Here is a 27,636-nt window from a genome sequence, read left to right as displayed (position 1 = left end):
CTCCAATATCCTTTACAAACTCGGGCAAATGCCAACCATTGGCTGCTGACTTGTGAGTCGTCTCGACTGGGTGGCCTGTGATTCGACACTTCTATGAGTGAGGGTCTCTAATTGGCCCTCAGTACTCCAGATTAACAGTGAACCAATGGCAGAAGCAGCACTAAGGTATAATTATTTGAATTTTAGCATAACACGAAATGAACCCGCGAATTTATCAGGTCTCTACTTATTAGTGTACATCTGATAAAATTGTGTTATTTCCCGGTGAAACGCTGGATTCTTTAGCCCTTTCTTTCACCTTCTCTCTTTGTGTTTTCGTCTTTTGGGTATTTTTTAGTTTTCTTCTACAGAAAAAGTGCTTAGCAATGGCGTATGTCCAAAAGCTTACATCAAGTTCTCTCTTCCGGTCGACACCTAGGGCGTGAGAGACGACACCAGGGGCCATGAGACGAGAATGCGGCACTGACGGAATGTGCGGGCGGGAGGAAACGGGAGCGCCGGCTCGCGGCAACGTCCGCCACGTTCTCCCGCTCGCGCAAGAAAGATCGCGGGGCCAGGGTTCGCCGGGAATGGCACTTGGGACTCGCCTTTGGCGCGAGGCTAGGTGTGTCCTGACCACTCTGACCACTCTGACCACTCTACCACCGCGGCGCGCACGGCGGCTGGCGAAGTGTCGCCAACCGCGCTGCTTTTGCCCGGTGCTGTACGCTCTTGCATTCGCGCGCCGGGAACCAGTTAAGGCCCTGCCGCGCTGCCAAACTTCCGCTTCCAACACCTCCCAGTGTTCCGTGTCGAATTATTAAGTTGGAGGGTTGTGACGTCACCGAAAACGTCACTGGCGCAGCCATATTTGTTTTGACAAGTTGAACGACTTGATTCCCCATCAAATATTTTTGACGTGACAACGTCTAATAAATCGATGAACGCCGGCTGCATGCACGAAAAAGTGTCCCGTTATGCACATTGTTCCGTTACGCTGTCCCATTACGCTCATTGTTACGTTACTCTGTGTCCCGTTAAGCTCATTGTTCCGTTACGCTGTGTTCCGCTACGCTATGTCCCGTTACGCTCATTATTCCGTTACGCTGTGTTCCGTTACGCTGTCGGCGAGTGCAGTAATAATAGGTTATGTTACAATTGACTAAACAATATGGTGATTCATATAATTGATGATAGATGATAGATATTTGATTACAGTTTATTTATATGAAAAATTGTTCATAATTATATTTAAAATTTATAGCTAAGCGCCAGTTTTTTAAATTAATTACAAGTAATCTACACGTGAACTGTTCCGTCGACTGTTTATAAAGTGAAGTGAAAAGTTAATGTGGTTTTCATTGCTTATTACAACAACAATTTCGGCAATAAAGGTTAATTATTCTTTCATTTTAAAAATCTGATTACTAGTATAATTTCAAGTATTCTTTTATTATTAAAATAAAAATGATTCAATTTTATTCATAAAGTATGCAATCATTTCATCATGTTTTGTTATGGCGTCACGTTAAACTATCGTCCGTAAACTGACTTTACAGACAACCAATTTTTTGCATGTAGGACGGGTTGTAAAATATGTTGGATGCTGGATGCAAACGGACAATTAAAATTGCATCTCTCGAAGACTGATCTTTAAAATGGCGTGCGTTGTACGTCAGAATTTTCCTTATCGCGCGACCGGACGCGCTTGTTTGAATTGAATGAATTGAATGTATATATAGTAGTACTTAGGTTTACGTTAATGTATGATAAAATAATTTTAGAGCATAAATAGCACAAATAAAAAGTAGCCAAAAAAATCATTATTGTATTTATTTATTACCTTATTTTAAGTGGCGAAGTTAAGGCGTACCGCCTTGTCATACACTTAATTAACCACATACATCTTTACTAACTAGGTACATGCAAAATAAACCTGGTAAATATTATAGCCTATATATGCCAAAAAATTGTCACAAACACATTTAAATAAAAACTGAATTAACACATCAGTACAAATATGAAAATAAAAAAACAAACTAGAATATTTACTGAGATGTAAGCAGACTTTCACGGCCATTTGTCTGAAGTAGCTTGGCTTCTGGGTTGTAGCCGCGTCCTTTAGGAATAATTCACCGACGCTTCGGTCGACATTGCAGTCGCCATCATCTGGGAGCAGTTACCTACTTACTGTTCCCTGATGATGGCGACTGCAATGTCGACCGAAGCGTCGGTGAATTATTCCCCAAGGATACGGCTACAACCCAGAAGCCGAGCTACTTCATGTTTACTGGGATATGTTTTTTTTTAAAAAACGAAAGAAGCGAATGTGAGAAAAAAAATTCGCTGTCGCGCGGCCATCATCGGTGCGAGGTCTCAGCACGTGACCAGCGAAGGGGGGTGGGCTGCCCGCGGGCTGCGCCGCGGGGGGCTCGTGTGAACCCGGGCTGGCGGCGCGAGGGGTCGCTGACCCCGCTCGCCTCGGGGGGAACACAGGCTGTCTCAGTGAGCTCCGAGCTCCGCGCCCGGGTGTGTAGCGGCTCTCTCTCTCTCTCGCTCTCTCGCTCTCTCTCTCTCTCGCCCTCACTGCGCGGTGCGCAGCGACCCACATTCATACAAACATACCTGTTAACCTTCCTCATGTCATCCGTCAATCATAACTAGGGACCGGAAAAATTCGCGGGTTCAATGCCCTGTAGGATGAACTCCATAGTTATACGTACACTCGGTCAAATGTCATCCTCTCATTGGCTGCTGTCTTGTGAAGGTGTCCCAACGTAGCGGCCTGTGATTCGGTACAGCTACGGTTGAGTGTTTCTCACTGGCCCCGGGTCTTCCAGGTGAGTTGTGGGCCAATAGCAGAGGCAGCACTGAGGTATAGCTATTTGAATTTCAGGCTGTCGTGAAATAAATCCGCGAATTTTTCCGATCTCTAATATAGGGGCAGGCCATTTTTCGCAAAAAAAAAAAAATCTGAACGCCTATTAGACTGCAACAAGGTATACGGGCACCAGCGGCTTCTTCCTTGTGATTGGCGGCCGTCTGCGAGAGAATTCGTTGCCTTGCTCGACCGAGCCACTCAGGACGCGTTTGCTTCCGCTCTGAATCACTGTGACTGGTGTTTTTAACAATAGACACGCAGCTTGAAAGAAACTCGCCCAATCACGAACCACAGACGATGCTACAGTTATTTTAATTTCAGCTGATCTCGGAATCTTTTCGTGAGATATGCATGCTCCTTATTTATAAGTTTTAGAAATTTTCAGTTTTACTATAGTTTGGTTTTTCTAAGAACATAAAATTATCATCTACTGACAGTATCATTACAGTTTTAGTCGGAAATCTGGAACTGGATTTGATGTTTTAATCACCTAAAATCACTCCTAGATACAACACCGTCGGGTGTTGCCTTATGCACGGACGTACCCACGACCCGGTGGTGGGGAGGGGGGGGGGGAGGAGGGAGACCGTGTGGTCCTAAGCCTTCCCTTTCAGAATGTATTGAGGGGGGAAAAAAACTCGTGAAGACAGAATAAGAAAATAATATTAACTTAGCTATTTAAGTTAAAAAAAAAATATTAGCATGGAAGCTTTATTGAATGCATCATGAAAACATTTTAAATTGCAAAAATCTCCCTTAATCAGAGACTGTACAAAACGTAAATAAGTCACGACAAAAATGGCATTTTGTAATAAAAGACGCCAACAAGAAGACCCGAGGCATACGTATTGTCTCATTAACCTCTGGCGTGCCGACTCGGCCTAGCCCGGAAACGTAAATTAAAAAAATGAAAACTCTTTCAAACAACGTTACTAACCCCGCAACTTCAATTTTCGACGATCGTTTTGACAAGTTTATTTTTAGGAAAGTTTGATATTCTTTTCGTGATAAATTATCCCCAGTTCAGTTTCAAGAAAATGCTTTACCATAAAGTTTTCTGCGGAAACGCGTCACAATACGTGGCAATAAAATCATAAGTAGAAATGGGTATTGACCACCACATCAAGTTACATCATGAAATTTTTTTCTTCTTTTGACGTGACAAGGTCTAATAAGTAATAAATCGATGAACGCCGGCTGCACGCACGAAAAAGTGTCCCGTTACGCACATTGTTCCGTTACGCTGTGTTCCGTTACGCTATCGGCGAGTGCAGTAATAATAGTTTATGTTACAATTGACTAAAAAATTATGGTGATTCATATAATTGATGATATATATTTGATTACAGTTTATTTATATGAAAACTTGTTCATAATTATATTTAAAATTTATAGCTAAACGCCAGTTTTTAAAGTGAATTACAAGTCATCTACACGTGAACTGTTTCGTCGACTGTTTATAAAGTGAAGTGAAAAGTTAATGTGGTTTTCATTGCTTATTACAACAACAATTTCGGCAATAAAGGTTAATTATTCTTGCATTTTAAAAATCTGATTACTAGTATAATTTCAAGTATTTATTTTTTTATTATTAAAATAAAAATGATTCAATTTTATTCATAAAAGTATGCAATCATTTCATCAATGTTTTGTTATGACGTCACGTTAAACAATCGTTCGTAAACAGACTTTACAGACAACCAATTTTGTTGTTGTTTTTCCAATAATGCCCGTTGTTTGAACAGGAACACTCGACGAACAAACAAAAATGAAACCGGAGCGGGGCCCGGACTATTGCCCCCCCCCCCCCCCCCATCACCACCAGTGCGTCTCGGAGCTCACGGACCTGGTCTGGTGGTCCACACCGAGTGGAGGACAGGGTCGCAGAAGAACACCGCGGGAACTGGTTTGAAACTGGCAGTTGGCAGTTGGCAGGTAGCGTCGAGAACGGCTCTGCCATGCGGTGGTCGGAGGCGACCAGGTGCGATGGGGAATGTTCGGGCGGGTCGTTACCACAACGCCGAAATACCATAACGCCGAATGTCAAAACTAACCACAACGCCGACAGCTAGAAAACTGCTGTGTACCACAACGCCGAAATAACAACTGAATGAATTTGTGTGTGTTTCTTAAATGTACCTTAACGCCGAAATACCACAATAAAACCTAACCTTACCTAACCTAACCTAGCGTAATATAACCTAGCCTATCATAGCCTAGCCTAACCTAACCAAGTCTAACCTAACCTAGTCTAACCTAACCTAGTGTAACCTAACCTAACCTAGTCTAACCTAACCTAGCCTAACTTAACCTAATCTTTGTGCCAGTCCTGCAATGACGTTTTTCGGCGTTGTAGTATTTCGGCGTTGTGGTGCGTCCCCTGTTCGGGCCTGCTCTTGGTTGGGAATTATAAAGGTTGGGGAGGGGGTGGAAGGTGATTCGGCCAAGGAATTGAGGGGGGGGGGGGGAAGGGGGATTCGGACGATGCCATGCTTGTGACGATACCGAGAGCCACTGAGAGAGAAAAAGAAAGCGGGATTTGTACTTTAAAAAAAAATCTTTGAACTAATATACCGAATTTGTTTCAACGAAAGAAAAAAAAATTGACGCACATGTTACTGAACAGTTAAATCTAATAATCATTATATTCAACACTCCATTAAGTAGCAGAAAATATATTTCTTATTGTTCACCGGATATTCAATACCTTACGATGCATCTAACAATACCAGGTAATGTTTTTTTTGACACTACTTACAAATTATAAATTGTAAATTTCTATTTAAATAACTAAAACAAGGTTTTCATATCATGTTTAAAACTGTCAGATAATATAACAAGTGAAGCTGTAGAACCGACATTACAACGTGGATATGTAAGCAATACAGCTGTTATTCTCTTCCTTTATTTTTTCTCTGCAAAAAATTTTGGCGGGAAAATTTTGTTGCAGTTTCAGCGTGTCTTGCACAAAGGATGTCGCTGTGCGAATGAGTCATTGTCTTTATCGAACGGAGATAAGCTATCTTTCTAGACTCGCCTTATGGCTTTTGATAAACACGCATGTGTTTATTATCTTTGTTGGTTTTGTGTGTTCACTTTCCGTGTACGTCCGTGGAGCCAATACAGTTCGAGCATAATAGAATTAAATAAATAATGTGTTAGTATACATTTTGTCCGGTCGTTTGGTTTTCAAGTCGGGAGTTGCCGTTAGACAAAGACTTCTAGTTTGATTGACGGTGTGGTCGGGAAGTGAGAATTGGAATTTTATGACAGTAAAAATATTATTTAACTATTTATGCATTAGTTTGATAAGGTTTTCCACACTTTGAAAAGTAATTTACCTAAGTTGGAATTGGTCAGAGGAAAGCAGCGATTTTACTTAAAATCCTCGAAAAGTCATGGAAATTCTCTATCTATATGAATAAAAATTAAATGCTGTTCGTTGGTAAGCGCATCACCTGAGAACGGCTGTATCGATTTGGCTATTTATTTATTTAGTTTTTAATTTTCGTAATAGTCTGAATAAGGTTTTTATGAAGAAAAAAAACGGGGAATTTGCTATTTTTTCTATGAGATTTTTAAATGAACTTAAAACTATATCTCACATTTCGAACAATGGATATACTTAATTCTGTTCTTTATGGTCCTGCAAAGGTTTCCGAGGAAAAAAATGTCGGAAGATTCGGACAAACTGCAAAAATCATACATTTTTTTATTCGCTCTCGATCATAACTGACGTTAGGAACTACATATTTGGTTGATTTTTTTTTTTTGGTTCGTTTATCTCCCGGGATTTAAAATAAATTGATTGATTGTTTTCAGTTGGAAAAAGAAAATTGGCAGATATGAAGAAAAGAAAAAAATTACAGCTTTACTTACGAAATACCGTGAGTTTTGAGGTGACAAACGTTTATACAGTATCAATAAAGTGAATCAAATGTCCATTTGAAATTGAATTGTAATTCTTAGCAACGCTCATTGTGTTTCACAATTAATACAATTGAATTAAATGGATACATTTTAAAAGAATTGCAGTGCTGCCAATAAGACGGAACAATTTAGGTCGCAGAACTCGCAATGCTACAAATAAAACGAATTTTCGGATCTAATCGAAATGCAGAGAAACGCAAAGAACGAAATGAAATTGAACGGAATCGATTATCACAAACACGTTCAGCACGTACACAAGAAGAAAGAGAAAATGCAAACGAAGATTACGTGCATCGAATGAGACATCATCGGTCAGTAGAAACCAATCGCTCGACAATGAAATTGAATAATTTTGCAATAAGACCTATAATGTTGCACTGCATACACAACGAGCTGCATTCCGTTACTACGTGACAGTTGATTACAGTGCAGACCAACACGTTGCTATTGGATCGATGAGCGGTGTGTGCCAACATTGTAAGGCATTGAAATGCAGAAATGAAACTCAGGAATTGCGTTCCGCAAGTGGCGAAGTCAAATTGCCGCCATTGGTCCCGGCACCAGAGCCACTGCGCTCATTGGTTGCTGGAACAGGAACAAATTTACACACATTCCACAAATATCAACTAACCACGTATTTGCAGTGGCACCTGGCTTGCGGTGAAGAACATGATGATGAACAACATCATCGAAGCTACAATTCTTAAAGGAAAGCACAATTGAGAAGACGTTATGATACCACGAATCCCATTGGTTCCGACCGACATGCCATTCTACTTTAAACTCTTGCAGTTTCCGGTGCGGCTTGCACTCGAAATGACAATTAACAAATCACAAGGGCAGTGATTGAATGTTTGCGGCATTAACCTAGAAAATCCATGCTTCTCGCATGGCCCATTATATGTCTCCTGTTCCCGTGTCGGAAAACCTTTAGCTTTGTTTGTTTACGCGCCAGACAACAAAACAAAAAAAATTGTCGTGTATCATAAAGCAATGCAATGAACGAAAGGGTGATGTCACAGCACACCAATCTAATCAAAGCGTTTCTTTGTTTTGATTGTACACTTGAAATTCCGACTTACACTGTGACTTACATTTCGAAACAAAACCGCATGGTTTCAAAACGATCACATTCCAGGAACATTACACATTTCCAGCATTTCAGCGGTGTTTTGCTGATAGAATTAATCTCGCATGCAAAATTAAAAAATTGGCGTACTTCTGCATGTACTCCTCCTCAAATTGAATATTAATAAGAAATAAGTTTCTTTTATCATTTTTACTTCGTTTACACATTGCCAGTATCTTTACACAAATGCACAAAATGATCACAAAAATATTTATTGAAATTTGGACAGGACAACGGCTGTCGGGTCAGCTGGTTGATAATAAACTTTAGAGGAAATTGCCATGCCCCAGTATGCCATCACCCAGACTGAAAATTATGTTTCCAGTTAGTGTTTTAATGCATAGTCGTAACACTCTTGAAAAATTGTGCCTCGAAGGTTCTTTTTTAAATAAGGAAAGTGGAGAGTGAACTTGGCTGGATTTTCTTTATTTCTTTCGTGAAATTGCAATGTAAGTAAATTATGTTCGTGTAAAAACAAGTCAGGAAATTTTGAAATTTTACTAGGGAACTTTGTGTGGTCACCCTGTTTATATAATGAACACATTTCAAGAAATACTTGGATTTAAATTCCAACTGTTTTATAAAGTAAATTATAAAAAAAACTCAGACGCGCTTGGAAGTATGAATATTTACTGTTTCTCTTGATAACAGTAATTTTTTTTTTAATATCGTTACGATTAAACTAGTTGCACGAGCCATGAGCCTGGTCTAGGTATTCGTTACTCTATGGGAGCGCCACACACCTGGTCTGAAGCGTCGTTGCTCTATGGGCGCCGCCCACAAAGTGCAGGTTTGTCACCGCGAGGCAAGCGCCCCCGCAGCGCGCGTCGTAAATCGTCGCCTTGTTTACGCGCGGCGGCTGCAGAGTCTCGCCGTGGATCTGCGATAGCGAGTGTCGGGAGCAGAGTCGCGCTACGTGCCTCGTCCGCTGTCTGTCGGGAGGCGCGCTGTTCTTCTGCTGCTGGGTGAGTGAGTGCCCGCCCAGGGTGTCCACAAGGGAAAAAAAATATTTCCTACCAACTTAGGCAAGAGAAAAGTACTAGATTTGAAAAAAAAAGTACTAAATTATAATTTGTTATGGTTTTTAACAATTTAGGAAGTTATTATGACATTGCAATGCTCGAACTTAAATATCACACCACACACACATACATTCCATAGTTTTTTAAAATAATTACGCTTAATAATAAAACATATTGGAGTTACTATAATATTATTATATATTTAAAAAAAATGTTCTAGATCTGAGCGTAAATGTACTAGACCACTAAAAAAGTTATGAAAGTACTAGATCTAGTACGAAAGTACTAACTGTGGACACCCTGGTGCCGCCCCGTCAACTCTGGGTCCACCTCCGAGCTCATCCTCTCTCTCTCTCTCTCTCCCTCTCTCTCTCTATCTCTCCCTCTCCCTCTCCCTCTCCCTCTCCCTCTCCCTCTCCCTCTCCCTTTCCCTCTCCCCCCTCTCCCCAAGTCACGACTTCTGCCTGTGGCGCTGTCCTTGTTTACAGATAATACTCCATAGAGCAACAAGGTTCTAGACACAACATTATGTTTGTAATGATTTTTTTTAAATGCATCTGAAACATTGTATTTTATGAAGAAAAATTTGTTGTGTTCCATCAATTACATTTTTTGCTTCTTACGAGATGTAACTGAAAGACGCCATCTTGGTATCAATCATTTCGTCAACAAATAATTATAATTTAATATAAAAAATATTCATTTAAAACTGTTTAACAAAAATAATTGAAATAATACGTACTTGAACGAAAACGATTTTCTTGCGAATATGGACCGTGGCGTGGTGCACAACGATAAGCTCAAATCCCGTTGTGTTGCCCTCTGCTCACATACTCCCTTACTAGATGCAGGTCCCTACCGCCGTGACCCACCTATCCCTGCAGCATGGCGGGGTTCAACCTGAGCCGCACGCCACCACGTGGAGTCCGCTCAAGGCCTCGGTTCTCTGCACCGTCCGCAACCTATTCTCCGTCCTTTTCGCGTCAGTAACGTTTCAAAACACACTTAGTTTTTAGTTAGGTTAGGAAAAAAAAACGTTTCAGGTACAATGTTACACGAAGATGTTGCATTAAAATTCGACCTTGAAATTGTCCTCCCATCGCGTTCAAAGAAGTTTCACGTCAAAATTGGACTTTGTTGGAGTATAGAACACAATTTAATGGCTTGCCTTAATATTTATAGTGACCGACTTCTACAAATAGTATCTCCAGTGAAATAATACTTTATGTTTAGCCACGAATTATTATTATTATTTGTCTTTTCAGTATGAAGAGAACTCTTACACACTATTTATGGTCTTAAAAAATTCACATGTGGTAAAATAAAAAAAAAATATCTATAAACTTATTGTAACTTACGATAGTATACGTAAGTCGGGTAGTATAAATCTGGCAACAGTGGACACTTTTTACTCTGGACTGCGAAATACTATAGCAACTCGGCGGCGTCAAACTTACGAGGCACTGAATAGATACTACACGTTCCATTAGACCATTGAATATATATAACGTATTATATATATATATATATATATATATATATATATATATTCAATGATCAGACTACAATATGGTATGGCCGTGCCAGCGGTTTCTTCCTTGTGATTGGCGGCCGTCTGCAAGATAAGACTTGTACCAGAAAGAAACTCGACCAGTCACGAAACGCTCACGATGCTACAGTATTTTAACTCTCAGCTAGTCTCGAAAATTTTTCACGAAACATACACGACCCTATGTATAGCCTGTTTTATGTAAACAGATTCAAAGTGTAATATTTAAAAGTTATGAAAAATTAACTGTTGCGTATTTGGCTTTCGATGCAGCTCTAGAGTATAATTAACCGCTATTAGATTATTATTTTTTTTTATTTTATTCATTATCCTCTTTTTTTCCCCCATCATTTGCACAGCTTCTATATTTTTCAGGAAATTTGACACAGTAGCAAGTTCGTGTGTTACTAGTATGATACGTACGTATTTTAACTATATTATGCCATATTATTGAAAAACAATAATGTTTCCCGTAACGAATTACTCACCGACACAAAACCACAAAATATGAAGCATTCATCTAGGATTTATTTTTCAGTTTACTTAATATTAACGCAGTAGTCAAGTGGGGCTTTTGACCTTGAACATTTGATTGTGATTAAATTAACTATAGGGTTAGTAGAGTGTTTTTATGAATACTGGACCCGGGATCAACTTTAAAAACTAAGGTTTATTTTTTCTCCTGTTACATGGTCGCAAGAACTTGTTATTAAGTTACAAATATTCATTTCATATTTGCAAATAATATATTTTTTTAACAGCTTGAAGTGCTGTTGAGTCTCATTGTTTAATTTCAGCGCCGCGACCATGGGTTGCAGCGCAGTTCTGCATTGATGTTCCGTTGCCTACCGTAGTATCATTGTATGTGTGTGTGTGTGTGTGTGTATGTGTGTATATATATATATATATATACGATTTACCGCGGGTTCGTAAAGGATAGCCCAATTAATAGATTTTATTTCACACACACAGTTTTATTTATTACCACTACTTGTCACTTACAATTAATCTTCTAAATTGGCAGATAATTAATTACACGTAAAAAAAGGACAATTCCCCAGTCACTCGTTTCACACACCTCGCTGGGCCGCACTTCCGGCGCAACTCTCGCCGCAGCACCCCTCGTGGGTCTCCGCCGCGGGACTCCGTCGCCGCACTCCGCCGCCGCCGTCACACCCTTCGCCGAGATCCCACACGACGACTCGCCCGCAACTTCACTCGGGACTCCGCCGCGCCCGCGACTCTATCGCCCGGAAACTCCCGACTCCACTGAACTCACTCACTCCCTGCCCTGGAACCTTCGTCCAAGGACTTCGCCACTCTGCCGCACCCGCGGCACTATCGCCCGGAAACTCCGCCGCGGGAGAACTCCCCACTGAACTCTTGTCGAAGGTCGGCCCAACCTCCTTATATAACCCTTGGGTTCCCGTCCAGAACAATCGGGCATGTCTCCAAGATATCGCGCGACCTTCGCCGTCGAAATGCCCAGAAACGCGTCGTGAGTCCTCGAAGGACGCGGCGGCTGCTCAAAGAACGCCGATAAACGCAACAAGCATCGGGTTCCCACAAAACGCGCCGATATACATGTCTGAATCCTTTTATTCCGCAGTGCGGCCTCTTTTAAGTAACTCGATCTGAGGCAGGTGCGCGCTGCGACGGTCAGGATGTTGCGAGACAGTATGACACGAGATACCAGGGAGAGGATGCGGGTGGAAGGGGGCGCAGACAGCCCGAACGAGCGCGGCGACGCCAAGCACTGCAGCCAAGCGCGATCGTAACAATATATATATTCAATGGTAGTATGTTGGTGAAGGGACAAACAACACAACACCCAATCCTGAACTTAGATCAATGTCGATTTAAGATCATCTAGGAATGAATGTATAAAGTTTCAATGTGTACAAACCAGTGTAAGTACATATCACTTGGGCACACCTTAATTTTACAATCGAAAGGAAGTTTCTTCGAAAATTTAAGCTTGGTAAGTGGATGATTTCTGTTTTTGCCAAAACAAACTCCCGTTACTTCTTGAAGTTGATAAATGAGAATTACGTTGCTTCATCGCTTTAGGCGTGCGCATTTGTCTTTGTATAGTATTTTTATCTATCCGCGTAGATAACCGGTATCGGATAAGGTATTTGCTTAGGAATTTCGTGGTTGATGCTTGTAAACTATACGCGTTCTCTCTCACACAGATGTACGCACGCACACACACGTGTATGTGCGGTAAAAATAACATGCTGGGCTAAACAATTGACATGACCTCACATGTGTGACTTAGTCAAGCTGTTGTGTATTTCGCGAGGTAACACGCGTTGCAAACTGGAGATTGAATAATTTTCATGTTTGAAGATGTGAATTTTTTCTTTAAAATGTGCATGTGTATGTTTGTGTTTGCTGGTGCATGCCATGATCATGTAGCTTACACATTCCGACAACGTGGCTGACTGTTTGCGTTTGTTTGTTGCAGGTAGGGAAAGGGCTGGTAGTGTCGACAGCGGCTCTCCATGAAGAAGTCTGGTCGGAAGGGCGAGATCAGTGAGGTCGCCTCCCAGAAGCCGGAAGCCAAGCAGGGCGTAACCAGCATCCAGCAGCTTGGCTACTCCAACTTCCAGAGGCAGGCCAACAACAACGTGAAGAGGTCATCTGTGCGCAGTCTGCGGGAGGCTTTCGAGAACGCCATCAAGGGAGAGCACCCGGCGCGAGAGAACGGCGTCGCATCACCTCCCAGAGACAGCCCGCCGAGGACCGAGTCCAAGAGGTTGTCTCGTTTCGACCTGTCAAGGATACCGGTGAAGAGCCGGAAACCTTCGGATCACGATTCCGGCTCCAAGGACAGTTCAGACGTCGAGTGCAAAGTCCAGACAAGTGCTCAGAATGGAAAACCTTTCACAGTGGTGAGTAACGTTAGGAATGGCAAGAAAGTTCATGGTGTGGTCTGTGATCCAGTAAAACCCAAAGCCAAAGCTGATGTGGTGGCTAAGTGTAAATCTGAAACAAGTGCGTTGTGTGATGAAATTGTGATTGAAAAAAGTGACCGTGAAGACAAAAACAGTGCTACTAGTGTTTCCCAATACCCCTTATCTCTTGAAAGTAAAGCGGAACTAATCTCGACTTCTTCTGCTGCTGTCCCTGCGTCTAGCATCCCCGTGTTAACAATCCGCGAACAGCGAGAAGTAGAAATTCCCAAGTCTGCCAAGACCACGCATAATAGATTGTCGGCTAGTCAGTTAGTAATAGAAAGGTTACAGCAAAATTTATCAACTAAATTAAGCCCGGAAACAATAGAAACTTTGAAGAGATCATACTCTCCTGCTGTCGAAAGGAAGCTGAGGCCATCGTCTCTTGATTCTCCTAAATCTCCTGATTATTTTGTATATCCATTACCAAAATCACACTTGATAACTTCTGTAACAAGCAAGAATTCTCAAAATAATAAAGCACAAGGTTTAGAAAGTTCGCAACCTTTGTCAACAAGAACCGACTTAGTTGGTAATGCTGCAAATTCTGTGACTAAAAATAACGAAGATCGTTTGAATAATAACTCGGTGCCAGTTCGTGAAGGAGAAATAAATAGAACGTGTTTAAAAGATCGTGACGTTGTTGAGGACACAGTACTTCGGAAATCTGAACACAAAGAAACTATCACTGATGAAGATGGTGCAAAAGATAAATCCATAAAGAAAAAAAGGGAACTAACTAATGACTTACCGAATGGAGTATCGAAAATTAATTTTGTGAGTTCTCGCAAAAATTCAGACACAAGGCCTCTTTCACACCCAGAACATTTATTGAGCAACTGCTATAAAACTGCTATCTCAGGGGGTTTAGAATCTTCGTTCAACTCGGAATCTTCTTCACTGGAAGAATATTTTTCCTCTCCTGAATTGAGAAATCCAAGGAGTCGTTGTTCAAGTGCTCTTACAGACTACAGCTTTTCCGAAGAGAAACAACCAAAGAGGGTTTCTTGGACTACAAGTTTGTTGCAGAAACTGTCGCAAGATCGACCAGCAAAAAAAGTTAAAACTGTACGAAAACTGAGACGTGGTAAGTTGGTAAGGTTTCCTGAGGAAAAAACTTTAAGCGCCGAAGAACGTTTCAGGCTCAAGCAAGAGGCTCATGCAAAAAAATATGCGGAACATTTACCCGGAATACCCAAACGAATCGATAAAAAAATAGAAACGCAATCAGTAGTTGATGAAAACAGAAATACCGAACCAGAAACGGCTCTATTTGTAAAGCGTTCTGATATAGTGAAAGATGATGATAAGGATGCGTATGCATCATTAATAAGTAAACTAGCAGAAGAAAAAGACGAAAAAGAAGAGGAAAAAGAATCTGCAGGGAGAAGTTTGTCAACCAGTACTTACGATAACGAAGTTAGTGAAAAATATATTTATGCGGATGAACACATCGACTTTGACGAGAAAGAAAAACAACTTTTAGCGAGCTTAGCAAGTGATTCTGATTATTCTGATTTATCTGATCCCGAAATTATTCATGCTTTTGTAGTCTCTGAAAAATCTTACTTAGAAAATCAGGAGCGAGCAAGGAAAACAGCGACACCTGACAACCTTCAGCCACCTTCATTTAAAAATATATCAGGTTTGAGTGAAGGAGAAATATCTGGAGAAAGAAATCATTCAGTGCCTGAGATTGGTATTTTGACACCAACTGGTGATAACACTTCCATAACGGAAGTAAACAGTATCACTTGCGAAGAGAACCAAACCAACATAACGGCGGCCACAAAGGAAACCCCGCAAGGTGGGAAGAGGAGCCAAGAGGAGAAAGAGAAGCCCAGTGGCTTTAGAAAATTGTTTTTTCACAATATTTTTTCAAGTCCTAAAAGACACACCGCAGACGATCGTAAAATATCATCACAAGAAACAGTGCAACTTTTAAAAAAAGAAGAACAGCCTAATTATGCACAAAAACAGATAAAATCAAAGTATATTGGAGATTCTAAAGTGCACCCATCAACAAACAAACCAATTTTGGAAACAGCTTTTTTGACCAACATACCAAAGAAGGAAGTTCGATCCCAAGCATCGACACCAGAAATATATGGCATACAGAAACAGAGTAATTCATCACAAATTCAAAATGATAACTCACAAAGAAACTTACACTTACGTTCACGAAGTTTAAGTCCAAATAGTTCTAGGGGGCGCTTCTCTGCTGAGCCACAGTTATCACCAAACAGAACCATACCTGACACATCACTAATAATAGAAGAACGATTACAAAAATTACGACATGAAAACCAACCACCCAAGCGACCTTCTAGTACACCTTTAAAGCCTTCTAGACAAGAAGAATTATTCCACAGGAACAATTCTATGCCATCTCGTATGCAGCAACCTTCTTATCCAAAGAAACGAACTGATAGTCCTTCTACTCCTACAAATGAGCTTCCAAATAATTACCATGCATACCAAAACTATGCAAATGCTAATAAACCATCTTCTCGTCAATCTCAAGCTAAAAAGAGTGTTGATGAAACTGATGAAGGTGTTAGATCTAGAAACAGCATCAGTTCCTGTTCTTCATCCTCAACTATTGTCCCACAAGAATCTCCAGTTCCATGGAACTCGGCATTGACAGATTCGGAACAGCATGTATCTGCGGGCAGAAAAGGCCAGGATAGATCAAAAGCTGCTACACAGGTTGTTTTTAGCAGTCCTCATTTTCGCCACTCAGTTCCTGCACCAGAAACTAAATACAAAGAAATTCGTAGAGGGCCTGTAGTGTACCATCCCTCTGAACCTACAAAATATTCTGGAGTTCCTGTTACTAATTTAAACGAGCCATTTCGGGTTCAAAATGTGTCAGTTTCTTCGGGTAGACTCTCAGCCCCACTTCACACCAGCCATTACGCCAAGCCACGTATTATACCACCGGAAACTAACAACAGCCGTGCAACTTTAAATAAAAATGGGCAGTGTTCACAACCAAATACTAATGTTTACTCAAACAGTGGACTGTTAATTCCTGCCTACATGCAACCTAAACATTTATCACCTGAATTGAAATTAAAGGAGGAGTCACTCAGGTCTCGAAGTTTATCTCCTCATTACCAGAGACTACCAGGCGGAACATATGCGAACGTTCCTAGTCCTCTAGCTAGAGATGTCAGTAAAACCTTGACCAATAAAGAGAGAGAAGCAGTTTATCAGCACTTGAGAGCGAGAAGTATTTCCCCATTAAGCTCATACTCTCCAGAGTCTAGTGGAAGTAGTCCCGGCCAGCCAAATTTTACTCAGAAGCTTTCCCGCCAAGAAGTAGAAGCTCTTTACTGGGAAGCTTGTCGCAGAAGAAGTACTTCCCAGCAATTGTCGCCTGTTTCAGATCCTAGACTACAGGGGCAGTATACATCTACAGGATCATTACCAGGTCATGCTCAGCGTAAAGTTGAACAACCTGTATTGATAATGAGGCAGCAAGATTCGATGGGCAGTTTAGGAGGTAGTGCTCAGTTGGCAAGACCACAGCCTATCTACCAGAATAGCACCATGACCAACCAAAGCCCTGTGCTTGTTCAGCAACGTTCTGGCAGGTCTAGAAGTGTTTCGCCGGGGCCCAATCTGCGAGGCCTAGCAGGCCGTAGCCTCAGTTTACCACGGCACGTGCCATCTGCGCTGTCCGTCATCCCACAAGCAGAACAGAACGTGGGCCAAGGTTACTTCGAGAGGGGCAGCACGCAGAGAAGCACCATCGGCCCAATCCACATGCATCGCCAGCAGTCAGCCGCGCGATCAACTCCGACGATTTATGAAGAAGCCAACAATTTCAGCAGCGTGGAGTTGCGGCACCCTGAGAAACTCGCGCAGGTGCAGGGTAGCGAGAGAGCCCCCTACCCGAGGTCCCAGAGTGCAATGGACGTCGGTACGATGAGTCGCGACCCGAACCGGAAGTCGGGCCATGGGACCCAGCTTGGTAGCGATCAGAACAAGACTTCGGAACCGTTCTACCACCCCATATTCAAGCGCGGCAGCCTGATCAGCAACTCGACCTCCTCCGTGGACGGGGCACTGACGGATTCCTCCACGTACGCCATCGGACCGCCGCCTCCGCCAAAGCGCGTGAGCTTCACGAACCAGCAGCAGTCCCGGGAGAGGTCCTACTGGCCGACGCGGAACGGACTCGCCCCCGAACCCCCGACCCGGCAGAAGCGGAGTGCCAGGGCGGACAGCGACTCTGAGGTCTTCCTGCCCAACTCCCCCGTGAGTCCGAAGCAGCCTGGCGCTAACTACGACTTGTACGTGAACGTCAGCCCATCGGGGCAACGGGGAGTCAAACCGGCCCCTCCTGTCCGCAACGTGCCTCTAGCTCTGCAAGCCCCTGACCGCCCCCTGCCCCCCATACCACGCAACGGGGCGCCCCAGCCGCGGCGAGCCGCCGAGGCCGTCCGGCAGCAGCCCGGCGAGGTTCCGACGCCCGCCAACAGATGGCAGCTGCAGTCCGAGTCGGAGTCTGGCAGCGAGGCGGGCGAGGTGCAGCGCATCATGCAGAGGGCTGCGCACCGCGGCGCGTATTACGGAGGTGAGTCGCGGTGCTGCCAACTACCGAGACTTACCACCAGATGTTTAAATAATGTACTAATGATCTTATTCCCAGTCTGCGGCCGGGAGATACGGACTCTTCGCCAAGTATTTTGGTACTAACGTAAAATTTAATTTTTACCTCGTATTAGTATTTAATTTTGCCCTTGTTTTATGTTTTATATACATCCAGAGTTGGTTCTCTGTTAATTTAATACTTATGCTTAAAAATAAATTTGTTCATATCTTTGTGTATATGTAAGGGTAAGAGATAGGAACCGAATTACTCCATCTTGGTTTTCGAAATTTGGCTTCGTTAAAGCATAGTATTTATGTATTTCATGGGATGTCTGAAGTTAATAATAGCCAAAAAAATTGCTGAATTCAATATGACCAGCGTGGTCCCGCACGCTATGGTGCTAATTCTGAAATTTTTAAGACGATAGTTACAGCTTTCCACTCCTAAGAGGGTTAAAAAAAAAAAGTGTTAAATGTGGTTTTAAGAAAATTATATATCCGAATCTAAGAATAAGAAAAATATATTTGGTTCCAAAAAGGGTAAGATTTATCCTAAAAAAAATCATATCTCCATAGCAAATAAAGCTTAATGAAAAGAACTGAGCACGGATAATTTAATAATTAATTACTTAGCTTTTACCACTTTTCGAAATTCGACTCCAAATGCAGTAAAAAAACTTGGGTACCTTTGTTTTTAATTACTAAATCATATTCCATGTAAATTAAGCAGGAGGTAAGAAACATATTATTTCATGGCATGTTTTTTTACCTTTTCCAATTTTCTATATTCGACCGCAAAATGTGTGGAAAGGCGGTCAGTTTGTTTTTATTATAAAAGAAATATGAAGCTAATCAAGTGAGATGTAAGTTACGCGGTATGAATTAAACATGCATAATCTACCAACCCCCTTTTTTTTTATTATTTATTGATATTCTACTTCGTAAATAGGTTAAAAATATTCAATGTGGTTTTAAAATTAATAAATAATGTCTAATATTAAATTCAAACTTTAAAATATTGACAATTATTAATAAACATTAAACTACGTTCTCTTAGTCAAAGTTCTCCGAAATACCACTTCTTAAATTGTAAAAGGAATGGATATTATTTTAAAAATTTAGAAAAGTTATGGAATCTACTAAATCTGCAAGCTACATTTCAATTTAATATAATGTAAAATTATTATAAATATTATGGATTTTACATCTGCGGCAAAAAAAAAAGGGATGAGTTTGGTTTAAAGTATATAGCCATATTATCTTAAATCTGTCCATATTTACTAAATCCGTAGTTCTGAATATTCCCATAGGTAGGTATTCCTGTGGAAAAGAGGAGAGAGGTGAAAAACACTACTTTACATTTCAAATAAAGATTTAGTTGTTTTAAAAAACTTTCAAATGTATCAGTAGTAAAGGTGAAGTTTTTTCATAATTCTAAGCACAGCTATAACCAAAATAAATGAAAGTGTAAGTGTAAACTATGGCATAATCTTAATTAAAATGAAATAGGTGCGTGTTTCATAAAGAAAAAAAAAACTCTAATACGCGAGTTATATAATCAAATACTTAACATATACTAAACATTTAAAAAAAGTTTAAGCATAATCACTTTGTAAAATATTATTTTTAAACCGTGTCGGGAAACGTGAATTCGGTGAAAACCGTGATTTAGGTGTTCTGTGAAAATATCAATGAAGTAAACTTAAAATACAGGGAAGGTTTAATGTATCTTAAAATAACGTGTACAAGATATCTAAATAACATTTATGATATGGTTTGTACTCACGATCATAGCAAATAAATAATAATTTAACTCAAATGCAACTGTTACAAACAAATATATTTAAATTTTCACTATATTAATGAACAAGCATATTACTGTTTAACTGAACGTGTTTACTTAAATCGGTTCGCATGCGGTTTTCTAATTCCCATCGAAGATATGACAATGTTCATGTAAAAAAGTAATATCTTAACAACAAATTTAAAAATAAAATAAAAACAGATTATAAACAAAAAATAACACTATTAAAGAGAGAAATAATATACAAAACACGTAACGTAAATTTAATTCAATGCAATACATTCTAAAAATTTAACATTATGTGTCCTCGTTTCGCCTGTTTTAGTGCGAATTTTGTATTCTGTATTCTTGTATTTTAAATTCTGTACATATTTTGCCAGTCCTGGTTAACAAATACCGTGCATACGTCCACGATTGCTTCCCAAAACCACTGCTCGTGTTAATGACAAACCAATCTACAGTTACTCGTGGAATGTCAGTGTTAAGAAGACTGCAGGTCGCCGCTCTACCACTCTGGTTCTGGTGTAGAGCGCCTGCCTTGTGACTTGTAGCACCCGGGTTCGCGCCCCGGCTCCTCCAAGGCGGATTGCCCAGATAATATGGAGGCATTATTCTGGTATGAATACAATCTCTTGCAACAAGTCAGGCTACCAAAGAGACGGTGGGCGGTAAAAAAAAAAAACCTTGCAGGGTGGCTTCCAAATGCGGGGTCATCCGGGGGTTTCTCCGGGGTCGCGGAGTTTTTCAGAAACTTTTGCAGTTATTTGTTTAAGATAAATTGTAGCAATATAATTTTATGTAATAAAATAATATCGAACTCAACACATTCCATTAAGTCCTAACTCAACCAATATTTTTATTTCGTAAAACATCCTTTCTTTAAATATCTACTAATACTTCCTCATTAACATTTTTGAATTTATGTAATTAAACAAAATTTAGAATTTGGCTGCAAACAATAAATGTTCAATGTATTTTTGTATATTCTACATGAAAACATTAATTGCATAAAATCGTCATGCATGTATGCAGACCGATTTAAGTTAAAACGGTCATATAATCAGTAATAGTAAAGCAATATACTTGAAATGGTTCGTGGAGCTATGTTTTAAACAAAAAAATGTTTGTATCATACGTTTCAAAAGCGTCTTGTAGGTTGCTATGTACTTGTATTTTCAAATGCGTGCACATATTAAGATTATAAATTAAGAAACACGGTTTGTAATCTTAGCAGGCTTAAACTGTTAGCAGAGGCCAGAAATATTGAATACACTTCCAAATTGCTCTAGAACGTAACTGTGTACTTGAATTAGGGCATAGCCCGTATACGTAACCTAACATAAAGGCCGTAGTTATCACACAGAGAGTACGCATCTGATTCCAGCAAGTGAGACTGCGTTCACTTGGCTGATGTTTTTGACAAGATTGGAGTCTCTGCAGTGTTCGAAATTACTGTAAATTTTCAGACTTTTCGACAAATAATTTAATTCAAATAAATGAATTTGAAACTCACAAAATCTTCGTAAAAAGTGTTCTTGCAATAGACCAATTTCTAGAATGTTTTTGAAGACTCCTTAAATTTATGAAGATCCCTGGATAATCTTTTACCAGCGATCAGCATAAATTAAATGTAAAGGCTTTTAAAATTATTATTTTTTTTAAAAGAATCTTGTATTCCGTGCGTATTTGGGGCACGGAATAGTTGCCTGAGTTAGTGGTTGGTCCCGAATACATTCTGCACATTAAGGGATGTCATCCATATTTATTAACCTTCCGAACCTTCGTGAAATATGTGACGGCGTGGGTGTCCGTCTGTAGGGTTAGCTGGTTAGCAAAACAAATAGTGGCAGTAAAAAGCTTGAGAGGAATTCGCAGCGTAGGTTGATTTAAAACCACAGTGGATCAAAATACGGTTTAAACAATTTTTTTTTTAAATAACGTATTTTGAAATAGAAAATCTTAATTTTTTTTAATGAAAGGTTTAATTCCACTCTATTAACAATATAATAAAAATAAAATAAAATCTTGTGATTATACAGGAACATAAACAAATGTTATCATCATTGTAAATCATACCCAGGTTAAATACTTCTCTAAAATTAAAAATATTAAATAATTAATTCATATTCTGTGAAAAAAACCTCCTTCTCCTGTGGGAATTTCTTGCGGATATGCTGGACTTTCATTTGAGAACCAAAATCACTAACGTAATAAGAAACCTTGTTTAGACAATATTTTTTTCAACGCTGCCATAGAGTAAAGGTAAGTGAGATGCCATTCTCATGCTATTCAGTGGATCGATTTTATTTTCCATGTAAAACTATTGGCGTTATAATATATCTTTGCTTGCACATAATGTTTGCGGCTGTGTTGTACAAGGTAGTTTTTTGTCATTATTTTTGCAATTGTCTCGCTGTCAGCCCTCTGTGGCCGTTTTCTGAGAAATTTCTGCCACGGAATTTTCAGTGCTGATTTTGGATTAGTTCCTGTGATCAGCAACTTCTTAAATTATTTTATTATGTATAATAATATATTATAAATAGGGTCCGTAAAAATTCGCGGGTTCAATGACCTGTAGGACGAACTCCATAGCTCTACGTACATTCGGTCAAATGCCACCCACTCATTGGCTGCTGTCTTGTGAGACGTCCCAACGTAGCTGCCTGTGATTCGATAAAGCTTTGGTTGGGTGTTTCTCATTGGCTCAGAGTCATCCAGGTGAATTGTGAGCCAATAGCAGAGGCAGCACTGAGGTATAACTATTTGTGTTTTAGCCTATCGCGAAATGAATTCGCGAATTTTTCCGGTCTCTAATTATAAATTAATCTTCTCCATTTCAAGAACAATTCACAGAACGCTAATACACTGTGTTTTAAAGATAGGATTTTGGAATTAATATTGGCGGTTAGAGAAGTGCGTCGAATGTTTCGTTTGTTCTGGGGTAATGTCCGTTTCGTCCCGTCACACCCGCCCGTAAATTCTGATCTTCCACCTCCGCGCGCAGCAGGCAGCTGCGGTCAACACGTGGTCGTCTGCGAGGCGGTTCCGCTCCGCCTGACGGCCGCGACTTTCTCTCCACTTGCCCGCGACCTCGACCTCTGTCTGGTTAGCGGGAAGGGGGGGGGGGTTGGTCCAGCGGTTTCCGGCCATTACTTTCCTCGGTGTTTGCCCGCCCGGCCATTGTCTTCCTCCTCTGGATCAGGGCATACGCCCTTCCTTTTGAGAGCGACTGTGCCCTCTTCCTCCCCGCAGGGCCAAGCTAGCTCCCCCACAGCAATCCGCTCGGAAGACAAGTCACATACTATATAAGTAGAGACCTGAAAAATTCGCGTGTTCATATCGTGTTATGCTAAAATTCAAATAATTATACCTTAGTGCTGCTTCTGTCATTGGTTCACTGTTAATCTGGAGGACTGAGGGCCAATTAGAGACCCTCACTCATAGAAATGTCGAATCACAGGCCACCCAGTCGAGACGACTCACAAGTCAACAGCCAATGAACAGTTGGCATTTGCCCGAGTGTGTAGAGGATATTGGAATCTATCCTGGAGGTCATTGAACCCGCGAATTTTTCCGTTCTCTATATATTAGCAATTGGATAGTCTTGTGAAATGACGCTCGACCTAGGAGATTCACAATTACCAATGCTTTTGCCATGTACTCAGATTTGACCATTTATTGCAAGTAAATCGCATTTTCTTAAATCTTCGCTATTGAGCCGTCCATTTTTCGTTTCGCAACTCCACCGAAACTGGCACGTTATACATATACATAATCATACAAGACGTAACACCGTGTTTTTAAGAGCATGTATTGTATTATATATATGTATATATATTGTAGTGTAATGAATGTTCTTTTTTTCCCCTGCGTTATTTCTTCCCACACCCACATTCTTGAGATGAAATTGCTGTCGTGATATTCCTTTGAAGATGAATGGCATAAATTATATTTTTTTCTGTACTAACATAAACCTACATACTAACAACGTCGTATGTCGTGCCTGGTTCTGTGCGTTGTCCGGCTTCACGTGTCCCGTTAGGCCGACGGAACAGCGCTCGCTTGTGTTCGGGACGCCGACGCGCAATTCCTCCGTGTGCAAGGCAGGCGACAAGAGGGGTGAGAGTTGCCGGTGACATTCGCGAACAACGCAATAACCCACACAGCTCGCTGGTAACCGAAGAGGAGTTTGTTCTGCACGGGGATTAGGCTGTACGGGAGCGGGATATGCAAGCTCTCTCACCCCTGCACAATGAAAGTCATTCATCGAACCTAGTCTAGCGGGAGAGAGAAACACACACGGAAGCCTACAACGCCTGGAACAAGAGGATAATTATTGTTTCTGCACATGAGAAGGGGGGGGGGGGAAATGCGACGGTTGGATCGAATGGATGTCACCCCTTGATTATAAATCCAAGGGGCGGGAAAATGGAGGGGGCGGGAGTGATACTCGACCAGTACCCCCTTCCTCCCCACCCTCCCACACTTTAGTGCAGAACCCCGGACACAACGTATGCCGCCTATTTTTAAACTCTTTGTCACAGAACACTCGGGCAAAAGAGTAACGAACACGGTTCGTAGCTGTCCTCGGCCGTCGCCCCAACAAAGAACGAGCAGAACGATGACCGCACAACACTTCTCTGAAATGGTGACGAGGCAACTTTCATAAACGTGCGGAAACAGAATGATGATTGTTTATAATCGCACAGTGTGTGACAGGAACAGTTATAAAGTAACGCCAACACAGCCAATTGTTGTCCCTCCAAAATGAGTCAGAATTCTACTGACAAAATATGGCTGCAGGTTCGCCACGAAAAAGACAAGCTGAAAACATGTTTACAACTTTTTTTTGGTGAAATAATAAATTTTAATAATATAATAATAAATAAAATAATAAAATAAAAGTAATATATACAGTATTTAAAATTAATCATCAGGATAAAATTAAATTAAACAAATCCTACATTTAAATAAGTTAACACCATTATTTTCCATACATTGTTTTCGTGATACACTTGCAGCCGAAGTTTGCAGATCCAGTTGTGATACGTTTTTTTTATATAAACAGGTTTTTTGTTCCTACAGAAATTTATAGGGTTCTTATTGGTAGTGAGAGAGACCCATCACGGTGTCTGATTGGCAGCCTTGCGATGTGTACTGTTTCCCGTCGGCTCACTAAGCTGCCATTAACTTTTGAGAGGCGTTAACTGATTGGGAAAATGCATGATTTCATTTCGGGAAAGGCTGATAAACAAAATTATTTACATTTTAACTGATTTCTGAGATAGGCCCCCGCAGTTTACGCTGAGAAGTCGGAAGCAACTCCAGTAAGCGACCAATGAACAGGCGACATTTGTCCAAATGAGCATGCTACAGGACTGGAGTCTATCATGCAGGGTCATCGAACCCGCGAATTATTGAAGTTTTGTATATTTTTTGAGGATAAACAAGGATATAATTAATGGGAAAATGTGGGCTCTCGTTACTCTACACTTAACGAAATCCCCCCTCCACGACACTCGCTGGGAGTTGGCTTATGTTGAGATAACCAAAAAAATTAGATGCAAACCGATACCCAAACTAATTTTAACCTCTCTAAAATATGCGGTGTCGAGCAAAGCAAACAGGCTGCTTTGTGTTAGGGATGCAATGAAATTAAAATGTAATACTAACATTATTTATATCAGTCAAAATTTCACACCTTATAAAATTCATACATGCATAGATACTATATAAATTACGATATTATATACATTTAATAATGACATTAAAATTCCAAAAATAAATAAACAGTATACAAATTTAGATACGTTTAAAATAAGTGAGTCTTAACTTTTGGCGTTTTGCGGTTTATAATACCTAGATAAAAAACCTACATACCTCTCACAGGAGGTCTGTTCTCTCTGTAGAGCGCAGTCACTTAAGTATTTGCTGTCCTGGTTGTAACGGCATATAGTACTACTGAGTTTTTAACTACAATTCATGAGAATAAATTTATCTCACGTCTCCCTTTACCAAATAAAATGTTACTTCTTCAGTTAAATGTGACACAGTTTCTAGTGATTATGTTCCTGAAACTAAACGTTATCCTTTCCCGTTATCCATCTCTTTTTTTTTTACCAACTGCTTTTCCTCCCCTCACAAACTCCAGGCCTGCGAAAATAATTTCCCTTCCGCAAGAAAGGACGGGGACTCGCTAATATAATGAGGGAAAGCGGAACGAGTAATTCCTTTCTCTCTCTCTCTCTCTCTCTCTCTCTCACTCACTCTGACAAACCTCCCGCCCGAGTTCATCCGGACGGGTCGCCATTTTAATTCTTCTTGTCCGATAAGCTCACCAAAGTTTTACTCGGAGCGCAGCAGTTATTTTCATTATCAGATGGGACGAAGGGCGAGAGTTTTTTTATGCTTTAAGGGCTTTGCTACGTCGCGCAGTTGTGCGCAGAGAAGCTTTTGAAGGTTACCGGGGCAGCTGATCACAGTGAGCTCTGAACCTCCCTCAAACAATCCACTGGAACTCCAACCGCCCCGAATCACGTAGCACTGCCAGTTCAAAACAGAAGTGAGCCTCCTCGCCCATAAAGGGGCGACATTCCACTCACGGCATGAAGAAGCTTTCACGTACAGTTTGAGAGCAAACTGGGAAAACTGATTTGTCGTAGCGTTTAACTTTATGAAGAATGGGTCAGAATGCAATTCCTGATTTCGCAGGTGAATTGTGGGGAAAGAAAAACAGTTCAAGATTTTTTTTTTTAAATTTTGAAAAGTATTATTACGCCAATTTTTTTACTAAACTATTGCAGATAACATCGTCCAAGTGGTTTCCTTGGCAGGTGATGCACTCTCATCGAGCCGTTCAACAAATATTTCACCCACTCTTGCCATCATATCTTGTGGGATTCCGATGATTACTTCCTCAATTGCTTCCATCAGAGCTTCCAGGGTTCAAGGTCGAACTTTGTAAACGCAGCTTGGAGTTAGTCTCATAGAAAAAAAAAATTCAGGTGGTCAAATCCGGGGTGCAAGTTTTTTTTTTTTTTTTTAAGAACTGTAGATCCCGTCGTTCCTTACGTTAGTGATCCATTTCCGAATGGTTTTAGGGTCAGTTGTCGTTACGATTGAAATTGAACTGCCTTTGAAAGGCCCTCTGCGTCGCCACTACACTTTCCCCGTGTTTAAAAAAAGTTTCCACAACATAGTCCCGTTGCTCACCTGTCCGTCGAATGGTGATTACTGAAAACGACGTTACTTCGAATTAACGGCACCTGTACCACCCCTCTACCTGCTTTGGAAGCCCCTCCAGTGAATTCTTGGAACTAGGGACTGCATTCTGCCGCACTCTGTATGTATAACAAGGTGTTCAAAATGCGCTGTTGTATTTGTTCTGATGAAGCCTTAACTTGTTTAGTTCCTGAGCTCTGAGTTAATTATCCTTAAAATTTAAACTTTTTTACGAGAATAGAGTTTGAAAAATATTTAAGCGACAGGTTTCAAAAATAATTGGTGAGGCAGAGCTTGGTGCTCATGCGTCGAGCAACAAGGAGAGATAATATAGTCTAGGGCCCGCAGCAAGATGGGTGCCTCTTATTGCCGTTTTCACCAACATCTCATACATACCCTCAGCAGGGAATGCTTAATCTTAAGAGATTCTCAAGTCCATACGCACAAAATTGATTTTCACCATCGTAACAATTTTCTAACTCGTAACAATATATTTGCATTCATGACTGCACAGTAAATATTGATTGTTACCTACAATAGTACAAGCTATTTGTAAACC

The 27,636-nt window shown here is 40.7% G+C and overlaps 1 protein-coding gene across 21 annotated transcripts in view; it reads left to right on the top strand.

Annotated features, from left to right (window-relative positions):
* The window catches only part of LOC134542024 (coiled-coil domain-containing protein AGAP005037), a 713,248-nt gene that overhangs the window by 127,193 nt on the left and 558,419 nt on the right, over positions 1-27,636 (top strand). For 20 of the 21 annotated variants that reach the window (XR_010076723.1, XM_063385862.1, XM_063385858.1 and 17 more), the window contains exon 2: positions 12,961-18,035. Coding sequence is in view for 20 of the 21 variants with exons in the window: in XM_063385862.1 (XP_063241932.1) it covers positions 12,998-18,035 (5,038 nt within the window). In the remaining variant the exon portion in view is untranslated. Of the gene's footprint in view, positions 1-8,789; positions 8,885-12,960; positions 18,036-27,636 lie in introns of those variants that run through there. The other variant, XM_063385850.1, reaches the window with a different exon arrangement.

Source organism: Bacillus rossius (assembly GCF_032445375.1).
Source record: "Bacillus rossius redtenbacheri isolate Brsri chromosome 4 unlocalized genomic scaffold, Brsri_v3 Brsri_v3_scf4_2, whole genome shotgun sequence".
NCBI classification, from domain to species: domain Eukaryota; kingdom Metazoa; phylum Arthropoda; class Insecta; order Phasmatodea; family Bacillidae; genus Bacillus; species Bacillus rossius.
This window is presented reverse-complemented; position numbering and strand designations above follow the sequence as displayed.